Below are 21,086 nucleotides of genomic sequence, written 5' to 3'. Positions count from 1 at the left end.
GCCTTCAACCCCTGAAAGTAGAGCTGACCTCCCCAGGAGATGAGCCCCTGCTGAGTGTCCCCACTCAGCCTTCTGACCTCTCCAAGCCATCACTGATTTAAGAGGTTTGGTTGTCTCTAGTGCAGGGGCCCTTCTCAAGCCGTGGTCAGCCCAGGGGTCCCGAGGGACAGGCCTGCCTGGCATTTGTCAGGGTGTCACCACCCACGAGCAACTCCAGCAGTCTCCTAAATACGGCAGAGAAGCCTGTGGCCTGAGTAGTACTGGGCTGCAGGGCATTACCTAACCCAGATGCCAACAGGAAACCTTGAGGGGGGAGTTACTGCCCCCCAGATGGCTGCCTGTCTGACCAGGAGACTGTTCCATCCTCAGCCCTGTTCATGCACTGCTCCACAGTCCTGTCACCCTGTCACTGGTTGACTTTAGAAGTGATTAGCCTTCATGGGAAACCTGTATTCTCACAGCCCCTCTTGGAGTAGATTTAACTGTTTGACTTTTCCAACTGCCTGTAAATTGCCAACGCTGGACTCAGCGTTGGGCCAGCAAAGGTGGCTGTGTTGAGTTATTGTGAAATATTTTGAAAGGAATGAAGGATAACATGGTAAACACGGTGTGCTTCCACCCTTACCTTAAGAAATAAAATGCAGATAGAGCCCTGACCGGTTTGGCTCAGTGGATAGAGCGTCGGCCTGTGGACTGAAGGGTCCTGGGTTCGATTCCAGTCAAGGGCATGTACCTTGGTTGCGGGCATATCCCCAGTAGGGGGTGTGCAGGAGGCAGCTGATCCGTGTTTCTCTCTCATCGATGTTTCTAACTCTAGCCCTCTCCCTTCCTCTCTGTAAAAAATCAATAAAAATAAAAATTAAAAGAAATAAAATGCAGATAGAACGAAGGACCTTCCCATCTTGTCTCCTCTCAGGGAGGTAACCTCATGTTCCTCCAATTCGGGGGAGGGTTAGTTACCCTTCACTAGGGGCCATTTTGACGTGGCCTAAAGACCCAAACTAAATGATGATGTGCCCAAGCACGGCGTGAGGCTGGTGCCTCTCTCAGCCGAGGCCAGTTGTCCCTGAGGAGCACACCTAGTCTGGTCTGGGCCTAGCATGGCTTTGTGTCCAGGATTCTCTCTGGGTCTCCTTCTCTCTACTGTTTACCTATGTCTGGCCTTAGGGACATGGGGGCCAACAACACCTGCTGTGTGCCCTTGGATCTTAGGCTGGGCAAGGGTGTGTTAGTGCTACGACAACACTGAGCAATGAAATATTATTTTTCTAGAAATTAAAGCTGAGGATTTGGTGAGGGTCCCCTTGCTTGCAGATGGCACAGCCAGGATTCAAACCCAGGGCTAACTGACTCCAGAATCAGGGTTCTGACAACTACCTTGCCATGTGGCTTCCCCTGCTGGGGGAGAAGGGCTTTCCCAGGTGACAACTGCCTGGAATGCAGCTCTGCTGCCCAGGCTTAAAGAAACCTGAGTCTCTAGTGGCTCTGGGCACCCTGACCTGGCCAGCCACTGCCCCTCCTCCATCACACCCACTAAGAGGGGGTGGTGTGGGTGCAGGCCTGCTCTGAGGGAGCCAGTGACAGGAGTCTGAGATACTGGTGTGCTCCATCCTCTAGCTCTAGTAGGACAGGCTATAGGGCCTGAGCCCTCACCATCTGCAGCCTGTTCCCACTCCCCTTCCTCATCCAGCAGGATTAGGGGGGAGGTGCACCTAGTCAGACCTGCTCACTTGGAGGAGGGCCCAAGAGATGTAATGATTGCCTTTGTCTGGTTATTTTTTGTGTCTGTGGTAAAAATCCCAACCCCTTAGGGTATAACAGGAAAAGTCCCTCTTTTCCTCCCTCCGGATCCTGGCCTGTCCCCATACTAGGTCTTCTGGTGTGGCCTTCCTGCAATGGTTTTTAGGCACATACAGGAATGCGTGCATAAATCTCTCCCCCGGACCCCACTGTGCTTAAAGTTCCTCAATTTCAACAATGGGAAGGCAGGTGGTGGGATTGGCTACCAGGCCCTCCACATGGATTGTCATCTCATCCCGTGGGCTGTGTCATGATCATCATTTGACAGATGAGGACATTGAAGCCCCTGGTCACACAGCTGGAGAACAGCAAGTTCAGCCCTAAACCGTGGTCTGCCTTGATGTCCATCATCTTAACCACTGCTGTCCTTGGCCTTCCTTACTGGATGGTCAGAGAATGACCTCTTCTCTCTCCTGGCCATGTGGTGCCACGCCACACAGGGACAGAGGGAAGTTTTCGGTGCCCACATATTGGAAACTTGATCGCTGCCTTCAGGGTAGTGGGGCCTGTGCTTCTGGTAGATGGGATGTTCTTCCAGGATTCGAACCCTGCATCAATGCGGGCCTGGCTTGGTGTGATTGTCGTCACCTCCCCGAGGCAGTCTGTAATCTGCATTGTACCCCGCACGTCTGTGTGATCAGACCCCTGAGTTCCTTCCAACCCCTCATATTCCATCTTCTTACTGGTATACCATGTGCCATCAACCTCCCATTAATATCTGAGTGTGGGAAGGCAGGGTCTGGCATCCTGTTCATGGTTGGGGTCCCTGGTGCCTGCACTTGGCACACGATGGCTATAGGCAGGAGCTGCCCATGGGCCCTGAGCAGAGGGAAACCGCTGGGTGGGGGGCTGGGAAGAGCGCATCTTGAATTTCCATGCCTCGTGCTTTCCACCTAATTCCCCCTTTACTTAGAATGTTTTTCCTCTAGAAGGTGAACAGCCCATATTTTATTTGGCAACAGAAAGCGATTTAATAAAAGACCTCACATTTGGACTAGTGTTTCTATTCCCCCCAACCCTCAAGTCTGCCAAGATAAATAGTTTTAATTATTCCTCGTTTGGTGGCTGTAATAGTTTTCCTACTAGAGAGACAAGGACTTGAAATTTGACTTTTTTGTTGTTCTTCACCAGAGCTGGTGGCTGCTTTCCTGTCTTGCCTTCTACCTCCTTGTTCTCCACGAGGGAAAGAACTTCCCTCATTCTATTTATTTATTTATTTATTTTTTATTTTTTAAAATTGATTTTTACAAAGAGAGGAAGGGAGAGGGAGAGAGAAACATTGAAGTGAGAGTGAAACATCAGTCGACTGCCTTCTGCACACCCCCTACCAGGCAGCGAGCCTGCAACCTGGGCATGTGTCCTGACCAGTCATCACTGGCAAAATTATTGGTGCACTGAACAGTGCCCAACCAACTGAGCCACACCGGTCAGGGCAGAAATTCCCTCATTTTGCATGAGGATGGAAGGTTCTGTTGGAGGAGAGTTTAACTCCAGGTATTTGTCCTTGTTCCACTGCGTCCCTCTGATCCAGGTCTGTCCAGCCGGAAGGGCTTGAAGCCCCCTGTTTGCTTCATTACTCTCCAGAAGCTAGGGGGAGGGCAGGGAGGACAGTAGGGACAGAAAGGTTACTGTGCAGGGCCACCCAGTACCCAGTGTTTTTGAGCAGCTAAGTGACTTTCCCTAGGCCAGTGGTTGGCAAACTCTTTAGTCAACAGAGCCAAATATCAACAGTACAACGATTGAAATTTCTTTTGAGAGCCAAATTTTTTTAACTTAAACTTCTTCTAACGCCACTTCTTCAAAATAGACATGCCCAGGCCGTGGTATTTTGTGGAAGAGCCACACTCAAGGGGCCAAAGAGCCGCATGTGGCTCGCGAGCTGCAGTTTGCCGACCACTGCCCTAGGCCATGTACATGGTCAGGGGCGGGGTGCCTAGTCTTCCTTATCAGTTACATCCTGCACTTAGGGAAGTGGCCCCGCCTCCCTGACTGCATGCCGTGGGCCTCCATGCAGTGCCTTTCACATGCAGAGCCTTGGGTCTGTGCAAGGAGGGTGTTAAATATGGAGTCACCCTGTAATTGGTGCTTGTCCAGGAAGTTCTGGAGGACCTCTAAGAGAAGGTGACAGGGATACTGGGGAAGAGAGGAAAGGTGCTCTGGGTCCCAGGAGCCATGCAGGCAGAAGTCCTTTTTGCCCATGGTCTGGGGGATGGCAAGGTCAGCATGGCATGGCTGGGGCGATGGAGAGGTGTGACAAGACTGTAGACATTGCCAGGGGCTCATGGGCCCCATAAGGAGTTTAGACTTACTCCAGAAGGCTCTGGGAAACCATGAAGGAGTGTAAGCAGGCCAGAGACCACAGCAAATCAGTTGTATTAAAAACCATGACTCAGCCCGGCTGGCATGGCTCAGTGGTTGAGCGTTGACCTATGAACCTGGAGGTCATGGTTCAATTCCTGGTCAGGGCACATGCCTGGGTTGCAGGCTCAATGCCCAGTGTGGGGCGTGCAGGAGGCCCACAATCAGTCATCATTGATGTTCCTATCTCTCTCTCCCTCTCCCTTCCTCTCTGAAATAAATAAAAATATATTTTAAAAAATAAAAACCATGACTCAGAGGTGACTGGAGGAGGCTCCTCCTGTCCTGCAGGACCACTGGTAAGTGCCCCTGAGACAGGTGTTCATGTGTCTGCCTTTTCCTGAGGCCACCAGCTCTTCTGAGGCATTCCTGGGTGCTGGGCATGGGGCAAGGAATGGGTAAGGAGCAGGGCATTTCCTTGAAGCCAGAACCAGGAAGCCCCCTGTGTCTCAGGCTCCCCCAGATTCTGCTGCCTGGATCCCAGGGTGCTGTCCAGGGAGCCAACAAGGAGGTTGGCTCTGTGGTGGGCAGGGAGCAGACAGTCTGTGGCCCCTAGAGCTGCCCCTTTCCCAGACTCCCTCATCTCCTGGCCAGCAGCTCTTCTTTCAGTCCTGTCTGTCTCTCAGCTCGTGGTCCTGTTGCTGCCAGTGGCTATGGAAGCAGCCAGACTTCTGAGCCCCACATACACTGGGGCCTCTTGCACCCCCTCAACAACCCTCCTGCAAATCACCTGTCTTGCCCAGGAGTCTGTCTTGGCAACCTCCCTGGGTCACAGCCACGCTGTTTTGATCACTTTCATTCTCCCTGCTATACCCTTCCAAGGAAAGTCATTCCTCCTCTGAGTCTCCAGTGAATACTTGGAATACTTCTTATTACCAAGTATGTGTGTGTGTGGGTTGCTTCCCACACACCAAAATGGGTGTCCTATAATTCAACTCAGTTGTGACACTACCTCCCTGAAGATAGGGTCAGATCCCATAGGCTAAGGGTTGAGTCCCACAAGATTGACTCTCTTGCTCTGCACACAAATAGTAGGTCTAGGTCAGCATTCGCCAACCTTTCAGACCTCGCGGGCCACCAGTGGTCCACGGACCACGGGTTGATGACCGCTGGTCTAGGTTGTCACCTGTGCTTCTGAGCAACCAGCTTATAGGTTGGGTTTTCCCATGACTCAGTCCTCAGGTTTGACAGATCTGCTAGAGCAGCTTACAGAACTCAGAAAACATTATACTTACTAGATTCAGGTTAATATAAAAGGATATATAACTCAGGAACAGCAGATGGAAGAGATGCGTAGGTCAAAGTGTATGGTAAGGGGCACAAAGCTTCTATGCTCTCTCCCCAGGTGTGCCACTTGCCCCAAATTTCCAGGTGTTCACTAACCTGAAAGCTCTCAGAACCCAATCCTTTGTGAGTTTTTATGGAGGCTTTATTATGTAGACAGTATTGATCTTTTGCTATTGACAGCTTGGGGTGGGAAAGACTCGAAGTTCCATCCCTTTAATTACTTGGTCCCTCTAACAACCAGCCTTCATCCATAGGGGCTTTCCAAAAATCTAACTCACTCTGCAGTGATTGAAAGGGGCTTGTTATGAACCACAAAAGACACCTTTATTGTTCTTATCACTTAGGAAATTCCAAGAGTTTTAGGAACTCTGCCAGGAACAGGGATCAAATATCTATATATACTAGAGGCCCAGTGCACAAAATTCCAGCACGGGTAGGGTCCCTAGGCCTGGACGATCAGAGCCAATCAGGTTCCCTGCCTTCCTGCCTCCTCCTTCCCTCGCCACCCGCGCGCCACCACCGTGCGGTTCCCCCCCCTTCCCTTGCCACCTGCAGCCCCGGCCTCCCCACCTTCTCCTTCCCTCGCTCCCTCAATGCCCCCTCCATCGCTGCTGCTGGTCACCCACCATGTTCCGTGCCACCCCCTGGTGGTCAGCGCACATCATAGAGAGTGATCGAACTCCTGGTTGAACTCCTGAGGGGACACTTTGCATATTAGCCTTTTATATCCTATACTAGAGGCCCAGTGCACCACATTCATGCACTGAAGGGGGGAGTAGGGCAGGGTCCCTCAGCCCGGCCTGTCCAGGACCCCAGGGAGCGGGCCTAAGCTGGCAGATGGACATACCCCGAGGGGTCCTTAGTGCTGCTGCGGAGAGGGTCCCGCCACTGCCACTGTGCTCCCCAGCTGTGAGCCTGGCTTCTGGCTAAGTGGCACTCTCCCCCTGGGGGGCGGGGGAATGACCACGAGGGGGCAGCTCCTGCATTGAGCGTCTGCCCCCTGTGGTCAGTGCACACCATAGCGACTGGTTTTTCCACTGTTTGGTCGATTTGCATATTAGCCTTTTGTTATACTAGAGGCCCAGTGCATGATTGAATCATGCACGTGTAGGGTCCCCTACACGCTTTTGCTTTCAATCGCGGGTGAGCTGGGTGCCTGTCTGCTGGTGCCGGAGCAGACAGGCACCCAGCTCCCCCGCTTTTGATGGTCCGCGGCGGGACATGAGCTCACTGCCCCAGAGGCCCCTTCTGTTTCGCAGCACAGCCATGGTGCAGATGCTGGCCCAATCGGCTACCCAGCCACCCCGAGTCCTGCCCCCTGCGCCTCCCGCTGGCCCAATTGTGGGCGTAGCAGAGTGATGGTAATTTACATATTACCATTTTATTAGGTAGGATCCTCCTACCTAATAATAGACAAATATGCAAATTGACCGCACCTTTGCCATGCCCAAAGCCACGCCCACCAGCCAAGCCACGCCCACGACCAATCAGGACTAGTATGCAAATTATCCCAACAAAGATGGCGGCTAATTTGCATATCAAGACAGCTTAGAAGCCAAAAGATGCTGAAGGGAGCAAAGCTGCAGAGAAGCAAGCAAGCCAGGGGGGGAGGAGAAGGGAGGAGTGGAGGCGGGGCCAGGGGAGAAGGAAGGAGAGTGGGGCGGGCCAGGGGACAAGGGAGGAGCGGAGGCGGGGCCGGGGGAGAAGGAAGGAGAGCAGGGTGGGCTGGCGGAGAAGGCGGGCCAGGGGACAAGGGAGGAGAGCAGGCGGGGCGGGGTAGAGTGCAGCAGGAAACCCTATTGCAGGATTTTTCCTGCAATGGGAATGCTAGTATATAATAAAAGGCTAATATGCAAATTGTCCCCTCAACCGGGAGTTCAACCAGGGGGTGGGGCTGGCCCACCAACCACCTGCAGCCCCTTCACCGGTTGGCTCCCCCATCCCAATCGGGGGTGGGGCCAGCCAACCAACCAGCAGCTGATGGCTCCTCCCCCTGGCCATCCCAGCCTGCTGGGCCCTGATTGGGGAGGGCTGGCCGGACCCCACCCATGCTTGAATTCGTGCACCGGGCCTCTAGTATATAGAGACTAGGTGTACCGGATAATAATCGTAGATTTTGTAATCAAAGAAAACACTATAATTTCAAGAGAAACATCAAAAGTGCTTTATTCAAAGTAATGTCCATCACTAGCTACACATTTCCCCCATCTTTCAGGTAATTTGTGGATACTGTCCCAATAGAACTTTTCTGTTTTGAGGCAAACCATTCAGAGACCCAATTTTCCACTTTTTCGTAAGTTTTGAAGTGCAGCTCAGAAAGTGCATGTGCCATCGATCAGAACACGTGGTAATCAGAAGGAGCAAGGTCTGGTGAATATGGCGTATGGGTTAATACTTCCGAGGCAAGATCTTTTAACGTGTCTTTAACTGGTTTTGAAGTGTGTGATGGTGCATCATTATGTAGCAAAATTACTTTGTCGTGTCTTCTGGAACATTCTGGTCGCTTTACAATCAAAGCGTCATTCAAATTGATTATCTGTTGTTGGTAGCGATCAGTATTAAAGGTTTCACCTGGTTTTAGAAGCTCATAATACACCACACCTTCCTGATCCCACCAAATGCAGAGCATTGTCTTCTTTCCGAAGTGATTTATTTGGCCTTGCAATCAATGTTGATGGTTGACCTGGATCAACCCATGATTTTGTGCATTTGGGATTCTCAAAATAAATCCATTTTTCATCACCAGTCACAACTCCATGCAAAAAAAGACTTTCTTTTGTGCCCTTGAAGCATTTTACTGATGACTTTTCAGTTTTCCATTTGTCTTTCCTTCAGTTGATGTGGCACCCATTTTCCTTCCTTTAAAATCTTCCCATTGCTTATAAACGATCAGGAATTGTTTGCTGAGCAACATTTAATCTTTCTGCAAGTTGTTTTTGGTTTGACCCGCATCTTCATCCAATAATGCTTGTAATTGTTGGTCTCCAAACTTTTTCGGTTGACCTGGACGTTCTTTGTCTTTCACATCAAAATCATCACTTTTAAAGCGTTTCAACCAGCGTTCACAAGTATCTTGAGATGGAGCACGTTCACCATAAGCTTCCCGAAGTATACGATAATTTTCAGCAGCACTTTTGTTCAAAATAAAGTAATGAGTTAAAACTTCCTGCAAATGCCCTTTTTTTGGGGCACGAAATTCGGCATTTTTAAGCATAAAAATATCTATGATGTTAACACCTTCAGCAAATGTGACATACGAAGTTTTGAAGCTTGCTGTCAATACAAGAAAATAGCATACATATCAAATCGTATATATATCAACATATGTGTAACTCCATCTATTGGAAATAATACACATTATTAACTGGTACACCTAGTAAAAGGCTAGGCAACCATCCAACTGTTTGACCAGTAGCTATGACGTGCAATGACCACCAGGAGCAGATGCTCCGACCAGTAGCTATGACATGCAGTTACCACCAGGGGGGCCGACACTCAATGCAGGAGCTGCCGAGCTGCGGTGACTTGGCAGCAGCGGTTCTTGGGTGACCAACCCTGGAACCAGAGAGGAGGGAGCCCGATTCTGGAGTGCATCACCCAAGAACTGCCCTCTCGCAATTGGGGACCCCTCAGGGGATGTTGGAGAGCTAGTTTCAGCCCAATCCCCTCAGGCCAGGCCAAGGGACCCCACCTGCTGGAGGAACGGTGCTGACTCCGCAGATGCCCTTAGAACTGCAGCACTGCCCCAGATGCAGCTGGCTGGGGAGGGGTTGCAGGAGGTTGGCTTCAGGGTGTGTCTGCCCATCTTGCCCAGTCCTGCCCCGCCAGCCACCTTCTAATTAATTTCCTTTCAATGTGCACGAATCTGTGCACTGGGGCACAAGTCCTATATAATAAAAGCCTAATATACTAAGTGTCTGTTATAATAAAAGTCCTATATAATAAAAGCGTAATATGCTAATGATATGCTAAGGCCGCTCAACCACTCGGTATGACGTGCACGGACCAGGGGGCAGACATTCGACTGGTCGACCAGTTGCTATGACATTCACTGACCACCAGCGGTTAGACACTCTGACCAGTAAGTTAGCTTGCTGCTGGGGTCCAGCTGATTGGGACTGAGCAAGATGGGCTGGATACGCCTTGTAGCCCTCCCGTGGTCCCTCCCCGGCTGGCTGACCTCCTGTGTCTGTCCCCGGCCCCGATTGTGCACCGGTGGGGTCCTTCAGCCTGGCTTGCGCCCTCTCACAATCTGGGACCCCTTGGGGGATTTTGGAGAGCTGGTTTCGGCCCGATCCCGCAGGCCAGGCTGAGGGACCCCACTGGTGCACGAATTCATGCACTGGGCCTCTAGTCCTATATAATAAAAAAGGTAATATGCAAATTGACCTTAATAGTGGAATGACTGGTCGCTATGATGTGCACTGACCACCAGGGGGTAGACGCTCAATGCAGCAGCTGCCCCCTGGTGGTCAGTGCGCTTCCACAGGGGGAGTCCACTCAGCCAGAAGCCGGCTCATGGCTGGCCAGTGCAGCGGCGGTGGTGGGAGCCTTTCCCGCCTCAGAGGCAGTGCTAAGGATGTCTGACTAACAGCTTAGGCCTGCTCCCTGTGTGCCTAAGCCATTAGTTGGACATCCCCCGAGGGCTCCTGGGCTGCCAGAGAGGTGTCTGACTGCCAGCTTAGGCCCGCGGGCCTAAGCCAGCAGGTGGACATCCTCTGAGGGGTCCTAGACTATGAGAGGGCGCAGGCCAGGCTGAGGGGACCTCCCCTCCCCCTGCCCCTGAGTGCACAAATTTTTGTGCACCGGGCCTCTAGTATGTTATAAAATCCCAGGCCCAGCCATTGTGGCTTAGTGGCTGAACATCAACCCAAAAACCAACAGATCACCAGTTCCTGGGCTGGTTTCAGGGCTCGATCCCCAGTATGAGGCCTGCAGGAGGCAGCCGATCAATGATTCTTTCTCATCATTGATGTTTCTATCTCTCTCCCTCTCCCTTCCTCTCTAAAAATCAATAAAAACATATTTTTTAAAAATCTCAGTATCACAGCCCCCTTTTCTCTCTCTCTTGCATGTGCTTTTTCCTCTTATTGGAGAATTTGTTTTTAATCTCTTCCCCGGGCTGGGTCAAGGGCCACCTCTAGGTACCTACCATGGACCTCTTCCCCAGACCTCAGCACCCCTCACCTGGGGATCCTCTTAACTGCCTCTGGGATGGGGATGGTTTCTCTACTGCTCAATGCCTGGTGAGCAAAGTGAGAAAGGTAGAGAGGGATAGGAGAGGGGAACTGCATGTACAAAGACCCAGAGCTGGGGAATTGAGAGGCTGATGAATGAGGGGTACAGGCCTTGACTACCAATCCCGAGAGCTTAGACTGCTGAAGCTTTTTGTGTGTGTGTGTGTGACCTTGGACAAGGCCCCAAATCAACCCTTTGGTGCCTTATGGTCCCCCCATGGGGTGCAGTGAGGTGGCTTGGGGATATCATGGAGATGAAGGAGGGCAGCTGCATTTTCTGTTTTAAAAGCTTTTGGGCCCCAGAGCACTTGGAAAGGGGGTTCTACAGCCAAAAGTGTCTGAACACCTCTGGGTCTCACCTGACTGCTGAAACTTTTGAAAGCACGTAGGAACGTGGGCCAGCTTAGGCTTTTTTCTTCTGGTCAGATATTTACTGAGCACCTCCTATGTACCAGGGACTGGCCTGTGGGGTGGCATAGCTGTGACTCTCACAAAAGGCTGGCTTCACAAGCTTTGGGTGCCACTGAGGTCAGGTTGCCCTCAGCCCCAGCTTCCCTGGCCCAAGCCCAGCCTCTCTGGGTGTAGCCAAGCTTTACTCAGCCACAGGTCCTTGTGGTTGCCTGCTCTGCTCTGGGTTGCAGGGGATTCCTAGGGCAACTGGTCAGGTTGCCAGGCTGCTTTGCAAACAGAGGCCCTCACTGGGTTGCTCTGGCTTATCTACTGCCCCAGGAGGGGTGTGGGCAAGGGCACCATGCCAAGGTTTGGGGTTCCTTCTTGGGACCTGCTTATAACTGGACTTAGGCGTACCTTGTCATGAGTTCCTTGTGGGTGGGGCATGGCTGTAAGCCTGCAGCAGTGCCCTGCCAATATGCTCTTTCCTCCCGCCCCTGGTTAGGAGGCTGGCCATGCCCTACCCCCTCCAGGAGGGTGGGACCTGGCTCCTGAGGTGTGAGGCAGTTGGGCAGAACCTGCCCTATGGCTTGGGGAGCTGTCCTGCAGGGCCTGGCCCTGGGCCAGTGCTCAGACTACACAAGAGGATAGCAGGGGGCCCAGTGAACACCCATAGGCCCTTTATACCTATTCCCCTGAGAACATTCTTTTTCTGTTTAGATAAAATTCACATAACTTAAACCATTTTAAAGTGTACAGTCTAGCCCTAACTGGTTTGGCTCAGTGGATAGAGTGTCGGTCTGCGGACTGAAGGGTCCCAGGTTCGATTCCGGTCAAGAGCATGTACCTTGATTGCGGGCACATCCCAGGAGAGGGTCGGCAGGAGGCAGCTGATAGATGTTTCTCTCTCATTGATGTTTCTAACTCTCTATCCCTTTCCCTTCCTCTCTGTAAAAAATCAATAAAAAATATTTTTTAAAAAAGTGTACAGTCTAGTGGCATTTAGTGCATTCCCACTATTGTGTAACCATCACCTCTATCTAGCACCAAAATATTTTCATCAGCCCAAAGAAAACCTTGTATCCATTAAGTACTCATTCCCCATCCTCCCTCCTCCCAGCTCTTGGCAACCACCAATTTGCTTTTTGTCTCTATGGATTTGTCAATTCTAGATGTTTCATATAAATGGAATCATATATATATGTGACCTTTTGTGTCTGACTTCTTTTGTATCGGGCATAATGTTTCTGAGGTTCATACATCTGTGTAGATGTGTCAAGGCTTCATTCCTTTTTATGACTGAATGATACTTTGTTGTATGGATGGACCACATTTTGTTTATCCATTCCGAAGTTGATGAACATTTGAGTTGTTTCTTCTCTTTGGCTACTTTAAGTAGTACTACTTTGAGGGTTTGGATACAAGTATTTGAATACCCTCTTTCAGGTCTTTTGGGTCTATAACTAGGAGTGGGGTTGCTGAGTCAAATGGTAACTCTATTTTTAACTTTTTGAGGAATCACTGAACTGTTTTCCACCATTTTCTATTGCTGCCAAGCAAGTTGTTAGGGTTCCAATTTCTCCATATTCTTGCCAATACTTATTTTCACCCCCACTCTTTTTTATTTTTTTTTTTTTAACATTATAGCCATCCTAGTGGGTGTGAAATGGTGTCTCATGGTGTTCTTAAAATTTTTGTTATTGTTACCCTAGGTGGTTTGGTTCAGTGGATAGAGCGTAGGCCTGAAGAGTGAAGGGTCTCAGGTTCAATTCTGGTTAAGGGCAAATGCCCAGGTTGTTTGATCCCCAGTAGGGCATGCAGGAGGCAGTTGAGCAATGATTCTCTCTCATCATTGATGTTTCTATCTCTCTCTCCCTCTCCTTTTCTCTCTGAAATCAATAAATATATATATTTTTAAAAAATTTTGTTGATTGATTTTGTTATTTATTTTTGTTAATCCTCACCCGAGGATATTTTTCCATTGATTTTTAGGGAGAGTGGAAGAGAGAGGGAAAGACAGAGAGAAACATTGATGTGAGAGAAACACATCGATTGGTTGCCTCTGACTAGGACCAGGGCCTCAGCAGCCTGCAACCAAGGTATGTGCCCTTGACCGGGATCAAACCTGGGACCCTTTGGTCCACAGGCTGACTCTCTATTCACTGAGCCAAACTGGCTAGAACTGTTTTTTATTGATTTTAGAGAGAAGAAGGGAAAGGGGGAGAGAGAGAGAGAGAGAGAGAAGAGAGAGAGAGAGAGATAGAGAGAGAGAGAGAGAGAGAGAGAAACTGTGATGTAAGAAACATCAGTTGGCTGCCTCCCATACGCACACTGACCAGGGATCCACCCACAACCTGGGTATGTGCCCTGACTAGGAATCGAACCCGAAACCTTTTGTTGTACAGGAGGATGCTTCAACCAATTGGGCCACACCGCCAGGGCTCATAGTGGTTTTGATTTGCATTTCCTGATGACTAATGTCGTTTTATTGGCTTGTTGGCCATTTGTATGTCTTCTTTGGAGAAACCTGTCTCTTCAAGTCCTTTGCACACTTCATTTTTCTTTTCTTTTTTTTAAATCCTCAACTGAGGCCATGCTTAGAGAGAGAGGGAGAGAAACATCAATATGAGAAAGAAACATCGATTGGTTGCCTTTCATATATGCTAAACTGGCAATCCAGGCATGTGCTCTGACCGGGAATCCAACTGAGCCACTCTGGCCTGGCCCTTGGCACATTTTTTAATCGGGTTATCTTTTTGTTGTTAAGAGGTCTTTTTAGCCCTGACTGGTGTGCTCAGTGGTTAGAGCATCTCCCCGCCGGCTGCGGGGGTCTGGGGGTGGGGAGAGGCCCTGCTCCTGCTTCTTCCCTCCCTCCACTCTCCCAAAAAAATCAATGGGAAAAATATCCTCGAGTGAGGATTAACAACAACAAAAAAAAGCTTTCCATTTTGACAAAGTCCAATTTATGTAGTTTTTCTTTTGATGCTCTTGTTTTTGGTGCCACCTCTCAAAATCTTTTACCAAATTCTTTGCCAAATTATGAAGATTTACTCCAGTGTTTTCTTTTAGAAGTTTTATAGTTTTCACTCTTATATTTAGGTTATTAATACACTTGAGTTAGATTTTGGGGATGGTATGAGGTAGGGCTTCAACTTCATTCTTTTGCATGTGGAGATCCAGTTATCCCAGCACCATTCATTGACGAGACTATTTTCTCCCCACTGAATGTTCTTGGCAATCTTGTTAAAAATCAAATTGACTGTGAACATAAGGGTTCATTTCTGGGCTCTAATTCTATTCCATTGATTTATATGTCTGTCCTTTTGCCAGGACTATTCAGGTTTTTTTTTTAAAATTTCTTTATTGATTAAGGTATTACATATGTGTCCTTATCCCCCCATTACCTCCCCAACCCCTCCACTCATGCCCTCACCCCCCTGTTGTCGGTGTCCATTGGTTAGGCTTATATGCATGCATACAAGTCCTTTGGTTGATCTCTCCCAGGACTAGTCTGTTTTGATTACTGTACCTTTATAGTAAGTTTTGAAATCAGGACGTGTGAGTCTTCCAACTTAGTTCTTTTTCAAGGCTGTTCTGGTGATTCTGGGTGATGGGGGACATTTTGCCACATTTTACTTGTGCTTCTCTGTTACAGATACTTTGTTGTTGATTTGATGAGTCACTCCAAAGCAAGTTGTAGACATCACAAGAATCCACTTTAAGTTCTCCCAGGTTTATCTCTCTTTTTTAAAATATATAGTTTTATTGATTTCAGAAAGGAAGGGAGAGAGAGAGAGAAACATCAATGATGAGATCGAATTATTGATTGGCTGCCTCCTGCAGGCTGCCTATTGGGGATCGAGCCTCCAATCCGGGCATGTGCCCTTGACCAGAATCAAACCCAGGATCCTCCTGTCCACAAGCGATGCTCTATCCACTGAGTCAAACTGGCTAGGGCCCATGTTTGTCTTCTAAGAATAAGGGCATCTACAGAACCACATTGCTATCATCACATCCACATCATTTAAAATAATCACATCTATAGTTCACACTTCTGTTTCCCCAGTTGTCCTTTATAGCTCCTGAAAAATGTTTCCTTAGTTCCAGTCAAGGATCATACTTGGCATTTGATGGTCACATGTCTTTAGTCTCTCTCCTTCTGGAATAGTTCCCAGCAATTTTGGTGTTTCCTGACATTGGTCATTTTGAGACCAGGCAGGCTTTTTTGCAGACTGCCTTGTGATCTGGCACTGTTTATTGTCCCCTCGAAATGGAACTAGGTTAAAATTTTTGCTAAGAATGCATGACAGATGCCTTGCCCGTCCTGCTGTATTATATCAGGACCACAGTGTTATATGGATTTGTCTTGTTCCTGTGATGCCGTTTCACTTGTGAGCTGAAGTGGACACACTTGTGTGTGTCTGTTGAATGGATGACTAGTCGTGGTAATAATGTTGGGCATGTGGATGCAGTGCTTTCTGTTATGCACGGGATCCTATGCCTGTCCCACCATTACCCCCATTTGACAAATGAGCAAACCAAGGTTTAGAGGGGCTAAGTGACCTGCTTGTGTGCCACACTAAGCATCATAGGTGGGACATGAACCCAGGCTGTCCAGCTCCAGTGGCAACACTCATAATCACTATGCTGCATAATTGCAAGGAGGAGAGAGTTCAGCTGAAGGAAGTAGAGGTGCTACCAAGAATTCTTTCTTTACCTCCATCCCAGCCCCACTCAACTCTGAAGGCCAACACCCCTAACCCCCGTTGTGTGGCACAAATGAATGCCGACTCCCTCGGCTGGGCATGGGCACCCCCCAGGGTCTTGGGACCCTCTGACCCTGCCAACGTTGCTCTTTTGTCGCTGTCTTTCTACCTAAGTGTCCACTGTGTGAATGTGCTCTATGAAGGAATCTACTTGAAATATCTGCTCCTACAGCTCCCGGCACCCCCCCATCTCAGCCCTTGGTTGCCCTGTGAACAGCAGTCCTCTCTCTCTGGACAGGCTGTGTCCCTGCGTCCCTACTGCCTGATCAGCCATCACCTTGTCCTCAGCATGGGCTGGGCACATGGCAGCACTTTCAGGGAGGGATTTGTGACATCCTGGAAGAATTGGAAACAAGGGAAGCCAGAGGGTGGTGAGGACAAGACTCTAAGGTAATTGACAGGGAGCCTTGCTCACTGGCTCTGGGGCCTGCCGGCTCACACCTGCTTCTCCTCATAGATGAAGATATATGTGTATTCAAGTGCTCGGTGTCCCGTGAGACGGAGTGCAGCCGCGTGGGCAAGCAGTCTTTCATCATCACCCTGGGCTGCAACAGCGTCCTCATCCAGTTTGCTACACCCAATGGTACGTGACCCTTCTGTCCCAGTGGCACACAGAACACCCAAAGCCAAAAGGTCTTAGGCTCTGGGCTGTGGCTGGTGGGGGCCTGGAGCCTAGTTAAATTATGGCCCGTCCATCTGTCCCAGCAAAGGTTCCACTGTTGTTCAAAATCATATTCCCATGTAGAGATCTGTCCCCAGTCAGCACATCTTGGTTTCTAGAATGCTATGCACCAGACTCTTCCTTACTGGCTCCTTTAGGTCCTTCTGGGCTTGGCTCATATGTCCTCTCCTCCGAGAGGCCTATTCTAACCCCCTGGCTGGGTTGCACCCCAGGCCTCTAGGAGTAGCCTGTTGGGTGGGGTCTGAGGCCTGGCACTACCAACAGCAAAGGAGCGGGTGGAGACAAAGTCCTGAGGCAGGCAGAGGCTCTGTTCTGAGCTCAGAGAGAGGTCATTGGAAGGTTCTAAGCAGACCTGTCTGAGAGGACACAAGCAGACAGGTGAGGTTGCTGAGGAAGGCTTGTGGTGGCTTGGGGTCGGGGGTGGGCAGCAGTGGAGGTGGTAGGATGCCTAGGGTGAGAGACTGCTTAAAGGTCCAGCAATAGGGCCTGGTCACTGCAGAGCAGAAATCAGTGAGTCAGGTGGGCGGCAGAGGCTGTGCAGGAGAGCTCAAGTTGGAGAGGCCACCTGCCCACGGCCACCGCCAGCTCTCAGGAGCCCTCTCCCTTGGCTCTGCCCCAGGGAGCGGACTTCCCATGGTCCAGACCAGCCTCGGGCTTCTCACCCTTGTGCACTACACACTAACTCCACATTCTCACCCCCCAGTAGCTGGCATTTTTCCTCTTCCTTTCTATCTCTGATTTTGTTCTACCTTTTTTTACTTGATACAAGTTAGTGGTCATCATTCTATATTAATAAATGTAGTTAATTTTTTGTTGTTGTTTTGTTTAAATTTCTTTATTGATTAAGGTATCACATATTTGTCCTCATCCCCCCATTCCCATCCCACACCCCAAATGTAGCTAATTTTGAAGGCTGTATAACATCCAGTCCTGCAGACCCATGGTGATTGGCTCTCTGACGTGCTGCTATGTCCACTAAGGTCCATCAGTCCCCTATTGTGGGATATTGAGGTGGCGTTCCTATGTCCACTGCCATTCACAGACGCTGTGTACCACTGGGTGGACTTGCTGGGTGAATCCCAGAAATCTGTCACCCGGCTTGGCAGGCTTGTGCCCTGCAAAGGCTCCAGCCACACTGTCCTTTGGTGAGCCAGTGCTGGACCCACTGCTGCCAGTCACGTGGAGCACACTCAACCCAGAGTACGAGACAGTTGCCTTGTGTCAGCCACCAAGTGGTGGGCTTGGCTACCCTTCTTTCCCTTAAGTTTCATCATTGCCTTTTAAAAAAAGAAATCACCAAGTCACACGTGCTCAGTGCAGGAAAGTCAGGGTGTGCAGGTAGACAGAGGTCCACTGGCTCATATGAACCTTCACATCCCCAACACTGTCATGCGTGACCTAGCTTCCCCCTTCCAGATTTCTGTTCCTTCTACAACATCCTGAAGTCCTGCCGGGGCCATACCCTGGAACGGTCAGTGTTCAGCGAGCGGACGGAAGAGTCCTCCGCCGTGCAGTATTTTCAGGTGGGTACATGTGGTCCCCGGGCAGGCCACTGTCACCTGATGGCCCCCGGGAGGCTGCGCAGCACAGGGCAGGCCCACTTGGGTTCACGTCCTGGCTCTGCCCCTTAGTAGCTGTGTAACCTTGGGCAGGTTTCCTCCACTTGCTGGGCCTCAGTTTCCTCATCTGTGAAACGGAGATGCCAGGGCTTGTCTAGGAGGGTTGTTGTTGGAAGGACTCAAAAGCAGATGAAGTTTAGGTCTGCAGGTGTTTTGAATAATGAAAGCATAGATAGAATATATCAACCATGTAGGGCATGCCAGGCACTGGTCCAAGCGCTTTCACACGTATGGAAGTGCTTGTGCCCTCCCAACAACTCTAAGAGGTAAGTACTATTATTGTCCCCATTTTACAGATGAGAAAACTGAGGCTCAGAGAGGTTAAGTGACTTGCTCCAAGTCTCACAGCTATTATGCAACAGAGCCAAGATGGGAAGCCAGGCCTGCCTGATGCCAAAGCCTGTGCCCCTGCCCAGGTGCCACGCTGCCTCCCGATCGCCTGTTGTCTTACCGAGAGACCCCGCAGCACCTCACCCGCCTGGCGCTCTTGAGTCCTAGGGTTCTGTTTGATCTACTCTGCTTCTTTGAGTTCTCTAAGATGGGTCACTAATCCCAGAACTCTGCCTGTGGTAAATCTTGAGTTCTGCTGGTGGATTCCTGATCCTGATGGCATCAAGCTGTGTCCTTTGGCCACGTGACGTGGAGATGTCTGTCCTCGGGGCTGCCTCTGGCTCTCGCTCCCTCTCCTGAAGTAGCCAGCAGCTGCAAGAGAGGTTGGGGCCAGCCGAGAGGGTACAGCCTCCTGCTGGAGGTTTGTGCCCAAGGTGGCCCTTCTTCTGTCTTGGGCCTGCCAGGGACTTGGCCATTTGTGCCGTCACGTGCCCTGTGCCATTGGCGTGTCTCTGTTCCAGTTTTATGGCTACCTGTCCCAGCAGCAGAACATGATGCAGGACTACGTGCGGACAGGCACCTACCAGCGTGCGATACTGCAGAACCACACGGACTTCAAGGACAAGGTAAGCAGGACCTGCTCTGCCTCTCTTCTTCTCCTTCACACCCCTTCTGTCAGGCTCAGTGCCCGTCTCACTATGGCAGTTGCCTCTCTTTTCTTGTTTTTTTTTGCTTGCGGATTTTATCTTAAATTTTTTTGGATTACAAAAGCAAAATCTACTTTTTGTAAAAACTCAACCCAGCATGTATAATATAGACATGAAAGACTTCTGTCATTTCCTTCTAAAACAACCATTGCCCCAATTTTCCCCATTATGTACCAGCATATATATTTCAGAGTTACTTAATCTTTTACACACACACACACACACACACACACACACACACACACACACACACACAAATAGGATTGTATTTTACTACATACTTTTCCTGCAAAATTCTTTTCCCCCACCTAACAGTAAGTCTTGGAACGTATTATCAAGTCATATGGATGTAGTGTGACTTACCTAGTTCCCAATTTTTAAAAAAAAATTTAAATTATGCAGTATATGCCCTAGCTGGTTTGGCTCAGTGGATAGAGCATCGACCTGTGGACTGAAGGGTCCCGGCTTCAATTCTGGCCAAGGGAACATGCCGGGGTTGTGATCCCCAGTGGGGGGCGTGCAGGAGGCAGCTGATCGATGATTCTCTCTCATCATTGATGTTTCTATCTCTCTCTCCTCTCTTCCTCTCTGAAATCAATAAAAATATATGTTAAAAATAAAAATTAAAAATAAATTATGCAGTATCTTCTAATTTTTATTTTTTCGTTAATCCTCACCCCGATGATTTTTCCATTGATTTTTTTTTTTTTTTTAGAGAGAGAGTGGGAGGGGGAGAGAGAGAGAGGGAGAGAGACACATTGATTGGTTGCCTCCCTCAAGCACCTTGACCAGGGCCAGAGAACAAACCTGCAACACATACCTGCCTCAGTGGATTGACCAGGAATGGAACCCGTAACTCTTCAGTCCGCAGGGTAACACTCTCACCATTGAGCAACCCCAGCCAGGGCCCTAATTTCTTTTAAGATCTTTTTAATATTACCAAGTAGCAGTATACAATGAGTCCTCACTTTTTGTCATCAATAGGTTCTGTGATTTTAAATGAAATGACATATAAGGAAACCAGTGTACCCTATGCCAGTGGTCGGCAAACTCATTAGTCAACAAGGCCAAATATCCACAGCACAACGATTGAAATTTCTTTTGAGAGCTAAATTTTTTAAACTTAAACTTCTTCTAATGCCACTTATTCAAAATAGACTCGCCCAGGCTGTGGTATTTTGTGGAAGAGCCACACTCAAGGGGCCAAAGAGCCACATGTGGCTCGAAAGTCGTAGTTTGCTGACCACGGCCCTAGGCTAATTGTTATCAGCAAGACTTAGGTTTGTATGCCACCTTATCAATGTTATAATGAACGACATTGAATGAAATGATGTTGAGGATGTGCTCTATGCTCATGATTAAAAAAAGAGAACAGTACAGAGTATCTATGTTCAGAAGTGAAAGTTTATTCCCTTCTCCACCATTTTGATCCAAATGAGAGCTTGTGTTTTTCTCGATTTATCTTTGTGGGCTCTCAACATGATCCACATAGATCTGCCTTTTCCATTGTCTTGGTCATGCCACCACCACCCCACCCCAGCATTGCTGAGAATCCCCTCAGCCCTAGGGCCTGACCCTTGTATCCCAGGAAGGTGTCCTGGACACAGCAGCATGCCTGTCAGAGTCATCCTGGGGTCCCCAGCTTCCTCCTAGCTGCTGGAGCAGTATTTAAGGCCCAGGAAGTGCACTCTCCTTCAGCAATGTCCGTTCCAGCTCTCCTAGGATGCCAATCCATTTCCTGGTTCTTCCAGAGCTTTGAGAGGCACCCAATACCCTCCCACCCGACTATCACAGTGCCCCTCTGGGTGCTCACTCTGTGCCTGCCACTGTACCCAGAGCAGCTCTGCTTTAGAAATCACATACACTGAGTGGCCAGATTATTATGATCTCTGAACGCATAATAATCTGAC

The 21,086-nt window shown here is 49.4% G+C and overlaps 1 protein-coding gene across 2 annotated transcripts in view; it reads left to right on the top strand.

Moving 5' to 3' along the window:
• CARM1 (coactivator associated arginine methyltransferase 1) overlaps positions 1–21,086 on the top strand; it is a 48,224-nt gene that overhangs the window by 15,314 nt on the left and 11,824 nt on the right. For both annotated transcript variants that reach the window (XM_054717430.1, XM_054717429.1), the window contains exons 2-4: positions 16,296–16,421; positions 17,937–18,043; positions 18,991–19,095. In XM_054717430.1, coding sequence (XP_054573405.1) covers positions 16,296–16,421; positions 17,937–18,043; positions 18,991–19,095 — 338 coding nt within the window. The remainder of the gene's footprint in view (positions 1–16,295; positions 16,422–17,936; positions 18,044–18,990; positions 19,096–21,086) is intronic.

The sequence above is a fragment of the Eptesicus fuscus genome, chromosome 6 (assembly GCF_027574615.1).
Source record: "Eptesicus fuscus isolate TK198812 chromosome 6, DD_ASM_mEF_20220401, whole genome shotgun sequence".
Classification (NCBI taxonomy): domain Eukaryota; kingdom Metazoa; phylum Chordata; class Mammalia; order Chiroptera; family Vespertilionidae; genus Eptesicus; species Eptesicus fuscus.
The sequence above is the reverse complement of the archived record's forward strand: the minus strand, read 5'-3'. Positions and strand labels throughout refer to the sequence as shown.